Below are 16,610 nucleotides of genomic sequence, written 5' to 3'. Positions count from 1 at the left end.
TTAGTGCGAAAATTTATACGTTATGAAATTATTTCTTGTGGGAATCGTATATGTGTACTTATTTAAACTGAATTATTTGCATTACTAATTACTCCAGGATTGTTTAAAAAAAATTGTTAAGGTCTACTCCGACGACGCTGTGGTTCAACATATGTTAATAACAACTGCATGTAAAGATTTAAAGCAACGGAGGTGCCAAGAAACCCGAACTATAAATAAAACAATTGTGGATATTCAGTTATTAGAAGTACATTATAAATTGTAATACGAGACAGTCCCTACGTCTGAGTCGGCCTTAACCGTTTGACATCAATTATCTTCCATTTGGTGAGCCCAAAGCAGACTGTTTTATCTTTCCAGGGGTTAAGGCAAAGATGCTTCGCTGTATGTAAATACACAATATTAGCGATACAAATAACCAACATTATTCCAAAAACACGACCGATTGAGTATTTTTAGCATACAAACACCGCGAAAAAACTCGATTTTTGCAGTTTTTGGTTTATACGAATTTTTTATTCACAACGTGTCGTGGAGCCAATTATTGCAGATGCAAAAAGCCGGCCCTGTGACCTATAAATAGCGCGTCTCGGGTGAAAGTAATAGGGGTGAGAGGGTGTGAAAGGTGTGCCGCGAACGGAAGTGCAGGTGCATGGAGGACAGCTGATCCTGGACTCCACAAAATCGATAGTGTCCTACGCGACAGCGGCGGGTTCGCAACCCTTAAAAACCACCCCCGGTCTAACCTGGTTCGATCAAATTTTCATGGGGATGAAACTAAGTTCGACTCGTTACGTGGAAATGCGAACGGCGGGCTGATTTTGACGCTGTGGTTATATTTGGGACGGAGGTCAAACAACCCTCCCACGATGTCGGGGTTTTTTCGAAATAATTTAAACGGAAGGACTATATTTGCGCGCCCTCGTCATGTATCACTGAAAAGGAGGCATTGTGTTGTGGGTCGGGGTTTTGTTTTGGCAAATTTTGTCCGCGAATGCGTGGTTCACAGAGAGAACCAGTGATCGGATGGTAAAAGTTATTATGCACTAGATAGTTTGGGTACAGGTTACATACATTCTAATATTATTTAAAAGTTTAACTAAATGTCACATAAATGTTTCTATAATGGCTATGACCTTTGTGTGCCTGTTTTATCGCTGGAACTACCCAAATTACTTTTTTGTTTTTAATTTTATGTTTTGCCATTCATGGAACATCTTCAAGAATCTTGAAACAATCATGCTTAGATTATTTGGATACGGTTTTTGGGTCAAATTAAGTATATAATACAGTATATAAAAATTTTGTTGATGTTTTTTTGATCTTGAATAATGAAAACCATAATTTATACAGAATTTTTAAAAAGTATGGATCCAGTTACTTTCACAAACTTTTTACTGCGAATTTTGGAAATACTGCCCATTTTGACGAACATTGTATAAAAATATGTATTTTTTTATGCCAGTTGTCACCTACTTTTTGGAATTTTCTCACAGGATCAGAGTTTTACGACTCTTGGAACAGGGTGAACTCTAATTATTCTCACCTGTACAGTATATTTTTTTGAGTAAGGCAGCATACATAATTTTTTTAAAGGTAACCCCGGTAGATTTATACCTATTTTTTTTAATTCTTTGACAAAAAAAAGTTTACAACAAATCGCAATAAGGTTGTTTTAATATCTGTGTACCAATATTTTATGAATAAATAATAAAATAAATTTTTAAAAATGGCAGAACAAAGAGTACTGCGGTTTTTTTGTCAACTTTTACATTATTACAAAAAATCAAAAATAAAAAATGTATCTTCGAAAAGGCCAATCGAAAATATATAGGGTGTGTCAAAAAGTGGTATATTTTCCCCGTTGAAAATAACGAACAATTTTTCTCTCCGTGATCATTGATGGGATATCTAGGAGCGCGCGCTTTTTGAATCAGCCTGTACTTTAGTACTATTTTTTTCCTTACTTGCAAAATTATTTTTAAATAATTTGCTTCAAGCGCACTTATTATGTTAAACGACGGCAACTTGAACATCTTATGCGAAACAAAAAAATCATATTCACTTTTTTATGATAGGTCCGGTTAATATTTCAAAACAGGTTTTTTTTTCTTCAAAAAAAAAAAGTAACATGCATGTCATACATCGTCGGCTGAAGATAAGCTGACTTAATTGACCATGAAAAAATTCATTATTAATACTTTAATTCACTAGAATTCGACAAAAGAAGCTGAATAAAGATATCACTAATACAAAATTAATAAGACTAATTTTATGTCGGAATGTTCTGATTTTTTAACAGCTTTGAAAAAAAGATATGAAATATAGGTTTCGATGACATTAAATTTTCGCTATAGAAATTTCTTTATAATAAAATAATTTAAAAACAACTTTCTCCCATTTTATGTGGTGTGAAATTTTTTGAGTCTAAGATTCAGAGCTTTCAGAAACAACAAGTCTTCAGCTGGACGCTGTTAATTCTACTCAGCTAACAGCGCTAATGCAAGTAATTACATAATTCTAGAACATAAATACAACTGAGTAAAAAATTTTAAGGAGTTAGAAATTAATATGTACTTATAAATAATAAAAGTGTCCATTCGTCCGATGGACTCGTTCTTCCGTAGCTTAAGTTAAACTTCAAAATAGTTGAATTTCTTTTATAGTAGTTTCACAAAAAAATCAAAATGTCTAGTGAGGGTTAGGATGATGACGAAAGTAAGAAATGACGGAAGAACGTGTATATGAGTCTAGTTCTGAAATATTGAACATTGACTCCTGGAAGATTTCTTGGAAAACTTCAATTAAAAGGATAATAAAGAGTATTTTGGTACTAACGATGGAATTAGAACTTGGTCTTTTATTGGGTAGTTTTTCAGGTTTGAATCAAATCAAAAATCAAAACACTGCTTTTGTACTGGAAGTATAGTAAGTATAATTAAAAAATATGTTTCTGTTTAACAAGATAATTTTTCGTAGTCGTGGGACCAATAAATTGTCTCTGAGTTAAATATATTCATTTTCGCTTGACCCATGTACAGCATGACAGGATAGCCATCTAAACTATTTAAAACAGCACGAATCACGTCAGAATCAATAAGTTCGACTATAGGAATAAGCGTAAATTCGTCCAGGGAAAATTTTTCACTGTTCGTTCGCTCCAGGCCCCGCTAATTTGGCACCTTGGTCTCTGCATGAAATAAATGCCGGCCAATCAGAGTTCGCAAAAAAATTAATCGTCCTCGGTTGGAGTGCAATATTTCACGGTCGCCGATGACCCGAGACATTAATCTCGTCCCGTAATTCGACACTAACAAGACCCCGAGATTAATGTCATAACATTTCGTATTTCTCGTGTAAGAAGAGCAATTACGGCAAGGCAGTCACGTACGCAGCTTTGTTTTAACAAGTACATTTTGAGTCTTTCATGTCAGAGAGGAGATCAAATATTTATGTTGGCATTAAATCGAAAAATAATGGAGCTCGGCGCGCGTGAACGAGAACAGGAAAAGGAGATGGAGCGTGAGGAAAAAATCGTCATCGAATAATGAAAGAGGGCGATTTTTTGTGTGCGCCTTGCGATTACTGTAATGTGTGGAAGCCGTTCTGTTGCGTTCAATGGCAACAGCTATTAGACTCGTTATTGATTACAGATGTCAACCGGAATGATGGGCCCGTGTGGCCTCTATTCCGGCCGGCCGTTGGGGCGATTTTCGCACCGTCTCTTTGTTCGAGGATCTTATAATAGTTTCTGTTGGTACGGTTTTTGTTTGTCCTTTCAATACCGGCCATAACAGATTTGGATTTGAGTTATTACCACTCTTGTTATTTCTGCTTGACAGCGGGGAAGAATGTGAAGGGTTGCCGTCAAAGGGACGTCTTTGTCGAGCTTTTTCCACAATAAATTAATTAACATAACACAGGCGTTACTCGGGGCACTTGCGAAAATGGTTTTGGGTTAATACTGCATAATCAATGAAATTTTAAGTCGTGCTAGCTCTGCAAACAAAGCCACCCCACGGAAAATACCAGTCCCACTTATTAATTAATTTAGCGCTAAACCGAGCTGACGTTACACTTTAAGAACATCGGAGGAAATTCGAGACAGACGACTTTGTTGCGAGGCAAAACCAAACCTGGACGGCCAGAACGGGTCTGCAGGTCACGATAGAGTCATGTTACCGTATAGGCCAACTTGATACCGTACGATTGAAAAAAGGCGAATTAGAGTTGACTCTGATTTTAAAACTTCAGTTGGCAGCTCACTTATGACTTATGGGAGCCGTATCTATTCATTAATCTCGGGTATAAGATTAATCGTCACATTGACATTCAAGTAGGTGCAAACGACATTTACATTAATTAATGTTAACCTCATAACTCCTTCAGACATGACGTAACGACGTCAAGAGAGCAGAACTGCCAACTGAAATTTTAAAATTATGGCCAACCCTAATTAACTTTTTTAGATGCTTCATGTTGATAATGTTCTCTGGTGTTAAAAGTGCATTGTTTTGTTTCGAACAGTATAATTGCTTTCAGTTAATCGGTCGCTAAATACAAATACTACACAAAAAATCTTTTCTAGCGGTGTTGTAATGGACATTTTTTGGAAAAAATTTTTCTTGTTGGCTAATTTTATTTATAATCTGCCGTCACCGTTAAAAGAAAGTGGAGTTCTAATGTTAACACTATAGGATCTGTTTATTATATTTTACTAAAAGTAAAATATTTCTTTATTTAATTTGAAAAAGTAGACCTCCGTTTCGGTCTATCTATTGTCTATTGTCGATTTTATCAGGGACATAATCTCCGAACTGCTCCAACTAATTGTTGTGAAATTCTAGATATATTTTAGGAACATTGTGTAGATAGTAAAAACTTATCTGGCCATCCCCACCAACAATTTGATGACGTCGTCTTATAATTCTACTTAAATTTTATAAAGTAACACACTTTATACTTGTAGTTTATGAAGTCGTTTTTTCTTTTTATCGTGAACATCAGATTTTTGGAAAAAAAATCGCAATTGTACAACAGAATTTTACTATTTAACTTGGAAACTACAAAGACAAATGCTTTGAAATCTTGTGAAGCTTTTAAAGCCATCGTAAACATGCTAAATCAGAATGTATTTCCTTATCTCTTCCAAAAAGTTGATTTTGCGGGGTAAATTTTGTTTAATACATCCACACTACTTGCGGTTATTTTATTTATTTGTGTGTATTCATATTTTATAGGATTGCCTCGACAGGTAGAATTAATCAATGAAATAGTTTATGATATTGATTAAATCAAAAACAGCTTATCCAATTTTTTCTGAAATTCTGAAAACACAATGTGTTGCCATGCATCTATTCAAATTAATGTGTTCTTACTAAAAAGTTTGACGTCATTAATCACAGAGATTATATAATCGAAAACACACCGACATTAAAATTCAAATGCATCTTCTTAAATCTGTTAAAAATAAGGCTGGGGAAGTTATGCGTAAAATAACTTGAGGTTTTTTTCTGTAGATTAATTAAGCACGACGTTAAAAATATATTAATCATAGCAGTTAATCCAAAAATGTCCAATTTGATTAAGCGATTTAAAAAAATGTCCAAAGTTTAATAACCCACCGAGCTAAAATTACGTTTAACGCTTAAAAAAGTTAATTGATACTTTTCATTTGGCGATTAATGATGTTGTCGCTCCGTAATTAGCTGATCTAAATAATAAGTATTCGGAATAGTGAAATATATGCGAATTATATTATTAATCAGAAAGCTGCCGCACCAATTTGTTTAATGAACGATAATAATTACTAATATATTTTAATCCCACACGATAATAAATATATGTTTTATCTTTTCTTTTTACATAATTGATTGACGTATTTTCGTTCGATTGAAAAGTCACTGTGCAAACGGGATATTTTTCGGAATGTGTCAGTAAAATGTTGCACAATGACCCTACTGTGGATACAATGGAAAGGACACTTGCCGCTACAGACTGATACGAAAATTGACCCAGATATGTATTTTTTAATCAAGCATAAATTGTGACCTGCTCCTATATTTTAAAGATACTTTGCACACAATGAACACCAAGTAATAATTTGTGCTTATTCAAAAAACAATAATTCGCTCGATGTGATGCAATGAAGAATAGCGGTTATCACAGTTTTCAGTGCCCTCGTTAGACATGTTAACTCGGCAAACGTCTCGTCAAAAAATCTCATTGTTACCAGATTTACAGCTATTACTGTTTTTGCATTATTATGTACCATTCCGATCATGGATTTATCGTGACGTCCCCTTTGTGCAAGCAAAATTTCAAAAGAACCAAAATCCACCATTTTCCGAGAATTCATGCAAAGGCGCGCGAACATTCGCAGACACAATAAATAACACATTCATAACAGCTTAGATTTAGAGTAAGTTTTAACTCCTTTTACCAGTAAATACACGCTCGTTTTAGTAAACAACCATAATAACAGCATTCGCCCCACAATGAAAGCATGTAATCATCCTATATCAAGAAAGCCACCCTTCGGCACGTCCTGCGAGTCCTTGCCCGCATTAATTGATCGGTAATTCCGGTCCGGAGTGGGGGTGTGTGCCCCCTTACCTACCGCAACGTTAATTCCGTGTGTAATCACCAAGAGAGTAGGAACCGAAAAAAAAATAAACAAGAGAAAAAGGACCGGCTTATTATCAATATCGAGCGTGGTCGGTGAGTCATTTCTCATTTCACCAGGTAGTTATAAAGATCAGCTGACTGTCAGCTGTTCGGTGCCGTTCGACGATCCTCGGCCTTTGTTCGTAAGCCGGTTCTGAGAGACCGGCAGCCGCCTGTCGAAACAGTCGAATGCCGGTAGTCGAGAGGGAATGTTGTTTGTTTCCGAGTAGAAAGTCCCAGGTACCGGCAACTGTCAAGTTGCAATAATTTTCCGAAAAAAGAAAATACCCATTTTTGGCATCATGGTGTCGCCGGACCCCAAAAACCGCCTTTCTTTAAATTTTCATTGAAGTCGTCGTAGTGGACTCATTCATGAAATCGGGTGATCTAACGTCTGCGATATTGACAATCGAAAACAATCATTGGTAAGTTTTATAATTTCTAGCTTTAAAACGAAGTCGTTTGGGTTTTTGATGGTCTGCGATTAGTTCAGACTAGTCGCCGATTTATTGCACTGCTAGCATTTTGATTCCGTAATAATTACGCAAAGTGCTTGCTGAAATCGAAAAATGTGTCTTATGGTTCCTAAGGCACGGTTGCATTAACGTTTGGAAAGTAATACGTCTTGGAGACATTTTTAAAACTGTCACGGATAATAAATTGCTAAAAGTGTATTAGAAAAGTTATTACGGTGGTGATTAATGAGCGCTTCTTAATTCCAATATCTATTAGTTTCCGGAGTCGTCCGGCACCGGTTCGTGTAGTCGCCCCTTTACAATTTTTTATGGACTTGTCTGAGCATCTTATAACGCGCGCCTGTCACATTTTGTCCAAATTACCGTCTTTATCCCTCGCAGGATGTAAAGATTGCTTCACACGAAACAAAGTACTGTTAACGTTACGTAACGTTATCGAAGAAACGCTTTGATTGCACCTAGCAACAGCCATCAATTTCGAAACACGGTTCCGAATTTGGAAAACGTTTTTTTTTTCCCGAGGTGTCAAACTTCTGACGTATCGAGCTGTTGCCGGGCAGATTTACTCCCAATCAGTCGAATTTCCGTTTCTAAAAGTAAACGCACTATTTCTGGAAGGACTGTTCAATTTCAAGCCTCGATTTGTGTTTATCATTCGTTAAAACGAACCGAACCACTAATTAAGTCGGAATTACGAAATGTCCATTACTCAGAGGACATTGCCTTCGAATCGGGCTTAAACGATAAGATAAGATAAAACCGATAATATCACATTTACAAATTACTTAAACGATAATTGACCCACGATGGAAAAAAGTTTCCGGGACAGCACTGGACCCAGTTTTCCTCTTATCTGGCGTTTTAATGGAAGTTTTTTTCACGGGGGTGGCAAAATCACGGATTGCAAAATTCTCCATAAAGTTTTATGAAGGCAGTAAATGACTTTACAATAATTATTGTTTTGTAATAGCTCGTTGCAAATTTCATTGTAATTGTGTGTGCTGGGTTGTAATAAAAATTTATGGGTGGATAGTGCGGGGAAATTGGAAAGATAATTAATGTTTTGTGCAGGTCTGAATTTGATTGTTGAAATGAGTCACCCAGAGGCGAAAAAAATAAACATCTGAAACAGATATGTGTAACGCTTAAAATTCTTGTAGCAGAAATGTTTCCAATATGTTTTGGTGTGTTTAGAGATCCGAAAACCGAAATGAATAAACTGATCGTTTCAGTTTGCAGCGGCAATCGTCTTTTACGCTGTGTTCGTAATCCCTTTGTGAAAAACCCATTACAAATAGGTAAAACAATTCCGCTGTATAGACAAAGTTGGGTTACTGTTTTGCGAAAAGAACTCCGTTTGCTTTGAAAGCGCAAACACACGCTAGGGCGCTGTAGCTTTGACGCAAAAGTTCGGTTAATTAATGCAATTAATTTTACTCTTAACATCTGTCAAGAAATGGAAAACTCGGCTTCCAATTACAGCTTTTTTACACTCAACCATGTATCATTTAAAAATGGTGCAATTTTGCAAGATATACGATTTCAATAGTTTTATGTTCAGTTGTCTAGGAAGCGTGAAGGAAATCGCTTAATTTTCAGGCATTTTGTGCGTTACAATAAAAATTCGTGAGCCCATTGAATCGATAAAATTGCAGTAGGCGCGGCTGTGCCCGACAGATCGTCAGATTTTCCCCGAACGCGATTGTAATTGCCCGGTAACTTAATTACCCGCTATTATGGATGCAGATCGGTCTCTCGTCCGGTTTTGTGGAAGTACAGTTAGACCATTTGAAAAGTCCATTGTCCGTCGAAACCGCGTAAAAACGTATTGTGTACCATTGTAATGTAAATGCGTCCGTAATTACATATTTATTGCATATTATTACGAATATTGCGACATTTTCATCACGTTCGCTGGGCAACCGATGTCCCTCTTTCCTCGGGAAAGTTCAACGCTCTCTTAGGTTTCCTCACCGATGGAAAATCATTTCTGCGTCGCGAGCGATAGCAGAGGGTGATTTGACGAACGCCGAATTTGTTTCCTTGATGGTTCACAGATCGCAGAATACGGCGATGTAAATTTCCCGCTTCCGTCGGTTTGTTCGAGTCGCTGAATCGTTTACTTGGAACTTTTAATCCACCGTTTTTTTCTCGAAATTAAAAGTACCTGTCACTTTGTACCATTGTCATTTTTCAGAACGGCATGATACACTTGTGTTGAGTTGGATGCCGTTAAATTGTGTCTTTGGAACACAATTGAATTTTTAATCATTATTGTTACAAAGTTATTACATCAGGACTCAATATCGCGTGACACATGAGCATAGCATAATTTAATATCCAATTAAAAACAATAGAAAGTCGTCTTTTATTGGTGCCTCGTTTTTCCCCAATCATATGCACATTACTGGAGACTCATTATATCAATGTTACTTCCATATTTTTCCGGAAGTGACATATCTACTTACTTGACGGAGTTAAGCAACGAGCACTTGAACGAACGACCTTCGTAGTGATTGATCTTAATGTCTTAATTATTCAATTTTGAATAATTTTTTGGGACGGGAATTTTTATTGAAATCTTGCGTGATATTTTAAGAGCAAAGCAGTCCCATTCTGTATAAAGAAGCACGGCCCAGACGGAGGAGATATCGTACGGTTCTATTAAAAATTCGAGGATCAGGTTTTGCTACTTCGATTTCATTAAAACATCTCGTAGAGATGCTTTTATGCGATGTTTATGGAAATCGAACGGTCGCTGGAAGTGAAACTCTATTTTCGGATTTCGGAGCCGTTTTGATAAACCAATTATTCGTAATTGTGCCGAGGAGACGACGACCATCTTCTCGGAAGCGGCGTGGCAGTCTTATCGTTATCGCGCTGCAACTGTATTATAGTGTGTACATACCATCAGATAGTGGTTCTAAGAGAAGCATTCTGCAAACGATTAAAATAGCGCGAGGTAGCGAAATTCCCCAGATGGTATTTTATTTTATCAAAAATGAGCAAATAGCGGTGGATGTGTTTGTTTTGGAAAAGCTGGATGTCGAAAGTGGAGCGTCTCTCAAAGGATGCACTAATTTGTGTATGTAAGGAGTTATTAAGTGTTCCTAGTAAATATCGGGTCGCTTCTATTAATTTAAACCGAGATGGAAGTGCATGGCTGCCGAGACTGTTGGCATAAATCAGTTTGTTAATAATTTAATTTGAACTGAATGTCATTAAAGCACAAAACGGCGAAGGACCCGAGTGAATTTTATTTTTATAGATCTGAACAACACAACAATATAAAATAAAACTTATTATGATAATAAAATTCACTTGGCTCCGGTGTGGTAATTTCAGGGTATAAGACATTTGGCCATTTTAAATTTAGACTTTTACACTTGTACCTTTGGTTTTGTAGCTTGCCAATTTTTTGTTCTTTTTTTTCCCAGATGTATTTTAAGATTCTGTTGTTGGAAAGTCCGCACCTGAATGCACGATATGTGTTTGATGACTGCGCCTCCTAATTTTTAAAGCACCATTCTCTTTTAAAACTGAGGTTACATTGTTTGTAAAGGAGCAAACACATGGCCTGCAGTGGCGCGTGAAATCGTAAAACTTATTTTTGGTCGCAGAAGATGTTCCTCATGTTGTCTTCGTAGTGAAATGTTATTAAATTTTTTGAACAATACAAAGTACTTGTCACAATTTTGAATTAACGGTCACATTGATTTTTGTCGTGTACTCAATCTGGTTTTCTTCCAAATTGTTTGCATATTTATCAGTCAACGTTCCCACATAAGAGGCTTGATTGACAACTTTCTTGAAAATTGCTTCAAAAAAAATTATGACCGGATGCACTCATCGATCAACTGACAAAAAAATTGTAGTTAATATCAGCGTTACCACGCAAAATATAAAAGACTTTACATGGAAACTTGCTAAACTTGCATATAGACAACCAGTCAGTTAATCGTAAGTAAAATTTTCACTGATGTGGTACGTGCTAGGAGTTTCACAATTTAGAATTTTTCAGGATTTTCTTTACCATCGTAATGCCGTTTTCTGAATTTATTAATTTTCCAAATTTTATCGAATTCTTGAATTTAATTATTTTTTGCGAAAAATTCAATGGTCAACATTACGTGATCTATTCATTGTTTACGTTAGGAGTAGGATAAATAATTATTACCATACAAATGTGTAGTTTGTTCACAACGAGGCGTCAACCGAGTTGTGTAATCACACGAGCATGCATAATAATGCGTTAGCCCACGTGTAACTAACAAAATTTTATCTACGACTTTAGCACCGATTAAAAAAAAAATCACATACCATATATGTATATGTAACACGCTAAAATGAGATATGCGAAATTTATTCATCGTAGTCAATAAAAAAATCGACCTTCCAAAAGCGCCCATTTCGAGTACCCGTATTTTCTCGTCGCCGATCTTCGCCGCATTCCCACCTCACGCATTATGTAATTTCCGAAAAAATTGCGCTTGTCACGATCTACAACGATAGCGAATGTCAAGGTTGGCGTTCAAGTTCGCCCAGAAAAAAATCGTATGTAGTAATCGGTTTCTTTCTCTTGCAGATCTCAGAGTCGGACATCAACGGTCTGAATTTCTTCGCCGAACTGTCCAGCTACCACGTTTACACGACGCTCAACGCAAAGAACCAGTTCCGTGCCCCCACCGAGTGGGGCATCTGCCTGAGGCCTTCAGGAGTGGACACCGAAGACGAAACTCCAGAACTGAAGTGTATATCTTGTGATTCGGAGCGAGTCCGGTCCTGTTGGCTGACCGCCATGAGGCTTGCCAAGGTACTTACTATCTTTTTTCTTTGATAATAATTGCAGCAAACCTGCTCGACGACAGATTGTCCAAGAGCAGTAATCGGCGTGGTGGCGACACGTGCAGGGTAAATTTATTGCTGTTACGCCATACTAGGCAGTATTGTGCGTATGACGCAATTTTTGATTCTTGTGGATGAGAGTTTGGCTGCGGCCCAGACACCAATTTTCGTTTGTCATATTTTTTTAAAATCGCACGAAAATAGAAACTGTTTTGTGGTAATTACCGTCCGACAAAGTGGTTTTTTCGCCGTAAGTCGGACAGAATTTTACGTGATTTTTATTTAAGTCGTCTTTAATGCGTGTTAAAATAGAACCGTGGTAGTGATCTTCGAATGTCGGGTTAACTGTAAATTTATGTCGTTTGTATTATACAGGTTGCGCTCGCCCTAAAGTTAGTTTTAAATTTACGGTCTTGCCGGACCGGTACGAGCGTGCAGGATATAGCAAGACTGACTTTTTAGTGGCGGTTTTTGTTCAGACCTGATGGTGCATGAACTCTTCTAAATGAATGGTGTTTGAGCTAGTCCTGCTGATTGACACAATAGTAATTTCGAAAATCGTTTCCGTTGTATTTTTTACGGTTGGAAATTTTCGTGATTGCAAATGCACTTGCAACGAAATCGTTTTTTAGTCGCCGGTTTTAAAACCTCGCCAACCATAAACACGTCCATCTTAAAATAGAGACTCATCAAAAGCACATTTAAAAAGTTGTAAAAACAGTCGTCTTGGATGTTCTTTGTGACCTTGTCTGTTCCCGAATTGTATTTTCGTTCATGAACACTTCTTTTGTTTGCAGTATGGAAAGCAGCTACGTGAAAACTACCGGGCTTTCAAAAACAAGCAAACCGAGTCCATCAATCCGAAGGACTACAACAGCTACACGGTACCTAATGTAAGTAGTTCAAGTTTTTCTATAGTCGAAGCCTTATTTTCGCCAACTTAACACTTTCTTTCATTTTAACTCGTAATTCCCAGACTGATAATCCTCTTAAAAAGGAAAGAGTAAAAAGAAGTGCGAATAGCGTCCTCTTTTGTTGGCGGATTGTCACTGGAAATGTGACCATACAGCTGCAAATTAAGTTTAAGGGTAAACGCTCTGGGGGCCTCAAAATCAGGTTATCGACAATTTCTGATAACGCACCGCGGGGAGGGTTCGCCCAACCGCGATCGAAATTAGTGCTCTATCCAGATATTTCTACAGAAATTTAACATGTTAAAAACCAAACGAGCTGTTCAAATTGGAATCTAAGCGAATGTAACCCCCATAACCGTTTTGACTCCACTTTTGAGCTGTTCAAGTTGTCATTACATTTAGCTCTTATCGCATGTCGATACCTCAATTAATAAGCGAGCTGTTACTCGGGAACAAAATCCGCGACACCTCGTCCATATCTGCGTTAATGAAAGCGCGTCATTGAGTGGCGAACATCTGCATCCCCGATCGCATGACGTGCGCCCCCATAAAAATGAAATCCCAACAATGAGCCCTTTATTTGCAAAGCGGAAAAACCGGAGTCACGTTTGACACGTCCCCCCTGAGTGGTGTATGTAGGGAGAAATTTGCATGGTGCATCCGCAACCCCTTCAATTTCCGAGGGTGCATCTCGACCGTCTCGCTTTTCACTCGACTTAATTGTGTCGCTTTTGAAAAATAAAAATAAAGAGATGCGAAGCGTGACCTATCTGAAACCTCGAGGCGCTCCTTAAAAATTAAAATTCGCTAACGAATGCTGCGCCTCGAGAGGGTGCGCGGGGGATAATCACCCGGCGTTTTAATTGCGGGGGATTTTTCTGTCGGAATAAATGTCGAACTAATTTGAAAATTGTGCGAAATAAGGAAATTGATTGTGTATAGGTTCTCGCTCGTGTAGAGCGTTGATGGGGATTCTCGTCTGCTCCGGAAATGAAATTTAATTAGGATTTGAAGCTCTCGCAGTGATTTTACGGACAACTGAGTCCTGAAATCCATAGACTGACTCGAATATTGAGTTATGTAAGGATTCCCTTCGCCCCCGCTCCAGATTAACAACAAAAAGGGAACGAGAGGCACTCGTTCAAGTGGGAGCGCGAAGATCGCACACTTTCAGACTCAAACTCTCTCTCAAATCGATGGAGTGTTGATGACAAAACGTTACGTTTTCAAAAGGTGCATTTGACAAACTGTCATGCGGAAAACTAATAAAAACCGTTTCGGAGCAAAGCTGTCAGAGAACTAACCGTTCAAATGCAGACCGCTCAGAAGCGAACTGAGTACCAAGGACATTCCAACTTGCTTGATTGGTCACCGAATTGGTATTTTTATTTTTCGGTAATTTATCACCATGCCACCCACGTTTTATTAACTCATAGATTACGTTTCATACACGTGCCTGATTCCAATATTCAACTTTTACACCAACAAAATTACCGGCAGTCGTCGAAAACAAAGTTTGAAAATTGCATTTGATTTTGACAAACGCTTCACATTTTTTATCCCGATTTTGTTACAATTTTTTTTTTAACATCAATTCTGCCAAATCCAGGTTTCGTCGTTTTTGACCAGTTTGCTCTTTTAGCACACAGCCCGCTAAAATCGTTTGATCTCGGTCGGACTTGTTGGGTCATGTTCCAAATCAGAATCACGTTTTTTAAGAGCCGAGATAATCCCTATCGCGAAAAAATTGCAAACGAGAAAAATTAAAGTTGACAGATAACGGTACGTTTACTATATATTGATTGTTGTTATCTTATCTCGTTTGTTTTAAGTGCGTCAAAGACCTCGTTAGTGCTAAAAAAGCCAAAGTTTGATTAATATTCGTCGAATTGTGCAATGGGGGGATTTTTCTTGGGATGGCAGGGCGCCAGCGCCAGCAACAGATGATTTAATTAAGCCGCGATGCAGGGACCCACACTCGGACCTCCGTTATTTACGCACTTTTTGTGTACAGGCATTGCACCACGCCCGGAAATCCTGCGATACAAGCTGTCTGAGGGCAGGAAAGCAAATAAAAAACGGATCTTATCAGTTTACATAGGAAACAACTTTTGTGCGTTGTAAGTCAAGGTGAAGGTTTTTTTACCGAAACCGAATATGCGAAGGACACGCCTCACCAGAAACTCGGGTCGTTATTGTGGGAAAAAAGGGGGTGCGGTGGTTAAATCCCATGACGGCTCAGATTCACCTCCGATTATGAATAACTACCAGTAATTATCAAAGTCGAAAAGTATGTAGATTTTTTTAAGTCTGAAAAAAAAACAACCTCTAACTGTGCAAAAACGGCGATAAATGTTTATGTTAATTGAAGTGATTTAAAGATCTTTTTGCAATTTATGTCGGAGCAAATGTAATATCTCCGCGTTCTGACGTAAGCCGTAAAATTAACTTCTTTTTTTTTTAATTAATCAGCGCTCGATCCGAACTTCCTTATTATCTTCTGTTTTTGCGGCGTATGCATTGCCATCGCCTCGGGCCGCAAGTGATTTTATTCCGGTCCTTGCTGCAGTTCGGGTTTCCTTCGAGGTTGCGTCATCTTTCGCGTGTCTCGAGTGCCCCCAAAATAGAGGAATGACGTGTTTTAATTTGCATCGGGTCGCACCTTTTGTAATTTTCCGAATCGACAAGAACTTGACCCAAAAATGCAAATGGACTGTCACGTGACGAAAACAAATAAAGGAAGGTTTGTGTTATTCCAACTTATATAAATATTAATTTGGCAGTCGTGCGTGTGTTGAAATGTCGGGACGTTAGAAATATCTCTTTTTTTCCTCATATTCCATTTGCTTGAAAAGGTTGCTTCGAAAAGTCGGATTGGCGCAAAATCGCCGTAAGCTTTCTGAATTTCTTGATCTCTTACTGTTGTTCAAGGAAACGCGGATCATTTGTTACTTTTAAATAGATAAATCCAGATAAATGATGTTGGCGGAGCTTTAGCATATACAATTTTTCTCGTTGACGAATCGTTCGCTGCTGAGCCGTTTTTCGACAATGTGCATTAGTTTTGGCGTTGTTTACGCGAGATGTTCATAGCAAGTGTCGGAGACGTTTTTCACCAGGTTCTTAAAATATTAGAAAATTTAGGTCGAACGAGCATCGCGTAATCGGACGACGCCGACTGATATTCACTTTTTTTGTACTAATTTCCAAAAAAGCACAAAATAATTGGTTTTAAAAATACCTTTATGGTTTGACGTTAGATTTTCGTACTCGTGGCAGGAAACGCGGGTCACGGTCAAAAAGTACGCCGATGTAATAATGATTTCAGATGAATTCTAAAAGAGATTTATTATATTATTATCAAAAAACTAAGAATTCGGAATATATATAACAAATCTTTCGTCAGTTTGAAGATTTGTAGTTTTAAAAGTAATCAGTTCTGGGTAAATCCTAACATCAGAAATTTTTACGCGGAATCATGATTTTTAACTAATGCGATAACATTTCTTGTAACTTTAGTGAATGAAAGTAGTAGTGATATTTTTAAAATCAACAGTGGTTTTTAAGAGTCGTTTTGGCAGTGATTGATAAAACAGACGCTTTCGAATGGCTTTTCAATATTAACCCACAGAGTCGAGAGTAAAAATAGCCTAAATCTCCTTGAGCCATGAAAACGATCGAAATAAATATATGTATTGCTGTTTAGCCA

At 37.6% G+C, this 16,610-nt stretch overlaps 1 protein-coding gene across 6 annotated transcripts in view; it reads left to right on the top strand.

The window, feature by feature from the left end:
* The window catches only part of LOC135133740 (growth factor receptor-bound protein 14-like), a 165,956-nt gene that overhangs the window by 136,481 nt on the left and 12,865 nt on the right, over window positions 1-16,610 (top strand). For all 6 annotated transcript variants that reach the window (XM_064062234.1, XM_064062235.1, XM_064062233.1 and 3 more), the window contains exons 7-8: window positions 11,728-11,955; window positions 12,785-12,880. In XM_064062234.1, coding sequence (XP_063918304.1) covers window positions 11,728-11,955; window positions 12,785-12,880 — 324 coding nt within the window. The remainder of the gene's footprint in view (window positions 1-11,727; window positions 11,956-12,784; window positions 12,881-16,610) is intronic.

The sequence above is a fragment of the Zophobas morio genome, unplaced genomic scaffold, assembly GCF_036711695.1.
Source record: "Zophobas morio isolate AGI-343-1 ecotype UQ-CSIRO unplaced genomic scaffold, CSIRO_AGI_Zmor_V1 ptg000022l, whole genome shotgun sequence".
Taxonomy (NCBI): domain Eukaryota; kingdom Metazoa; phylum Arthropoda; class Insecta; order Coleoptera; family Tenebrionidae; genus Zophobas; species Zophobas morio.
This window is presented reverse-complemented; position numbering and strand designations above follow the sequence as displayed.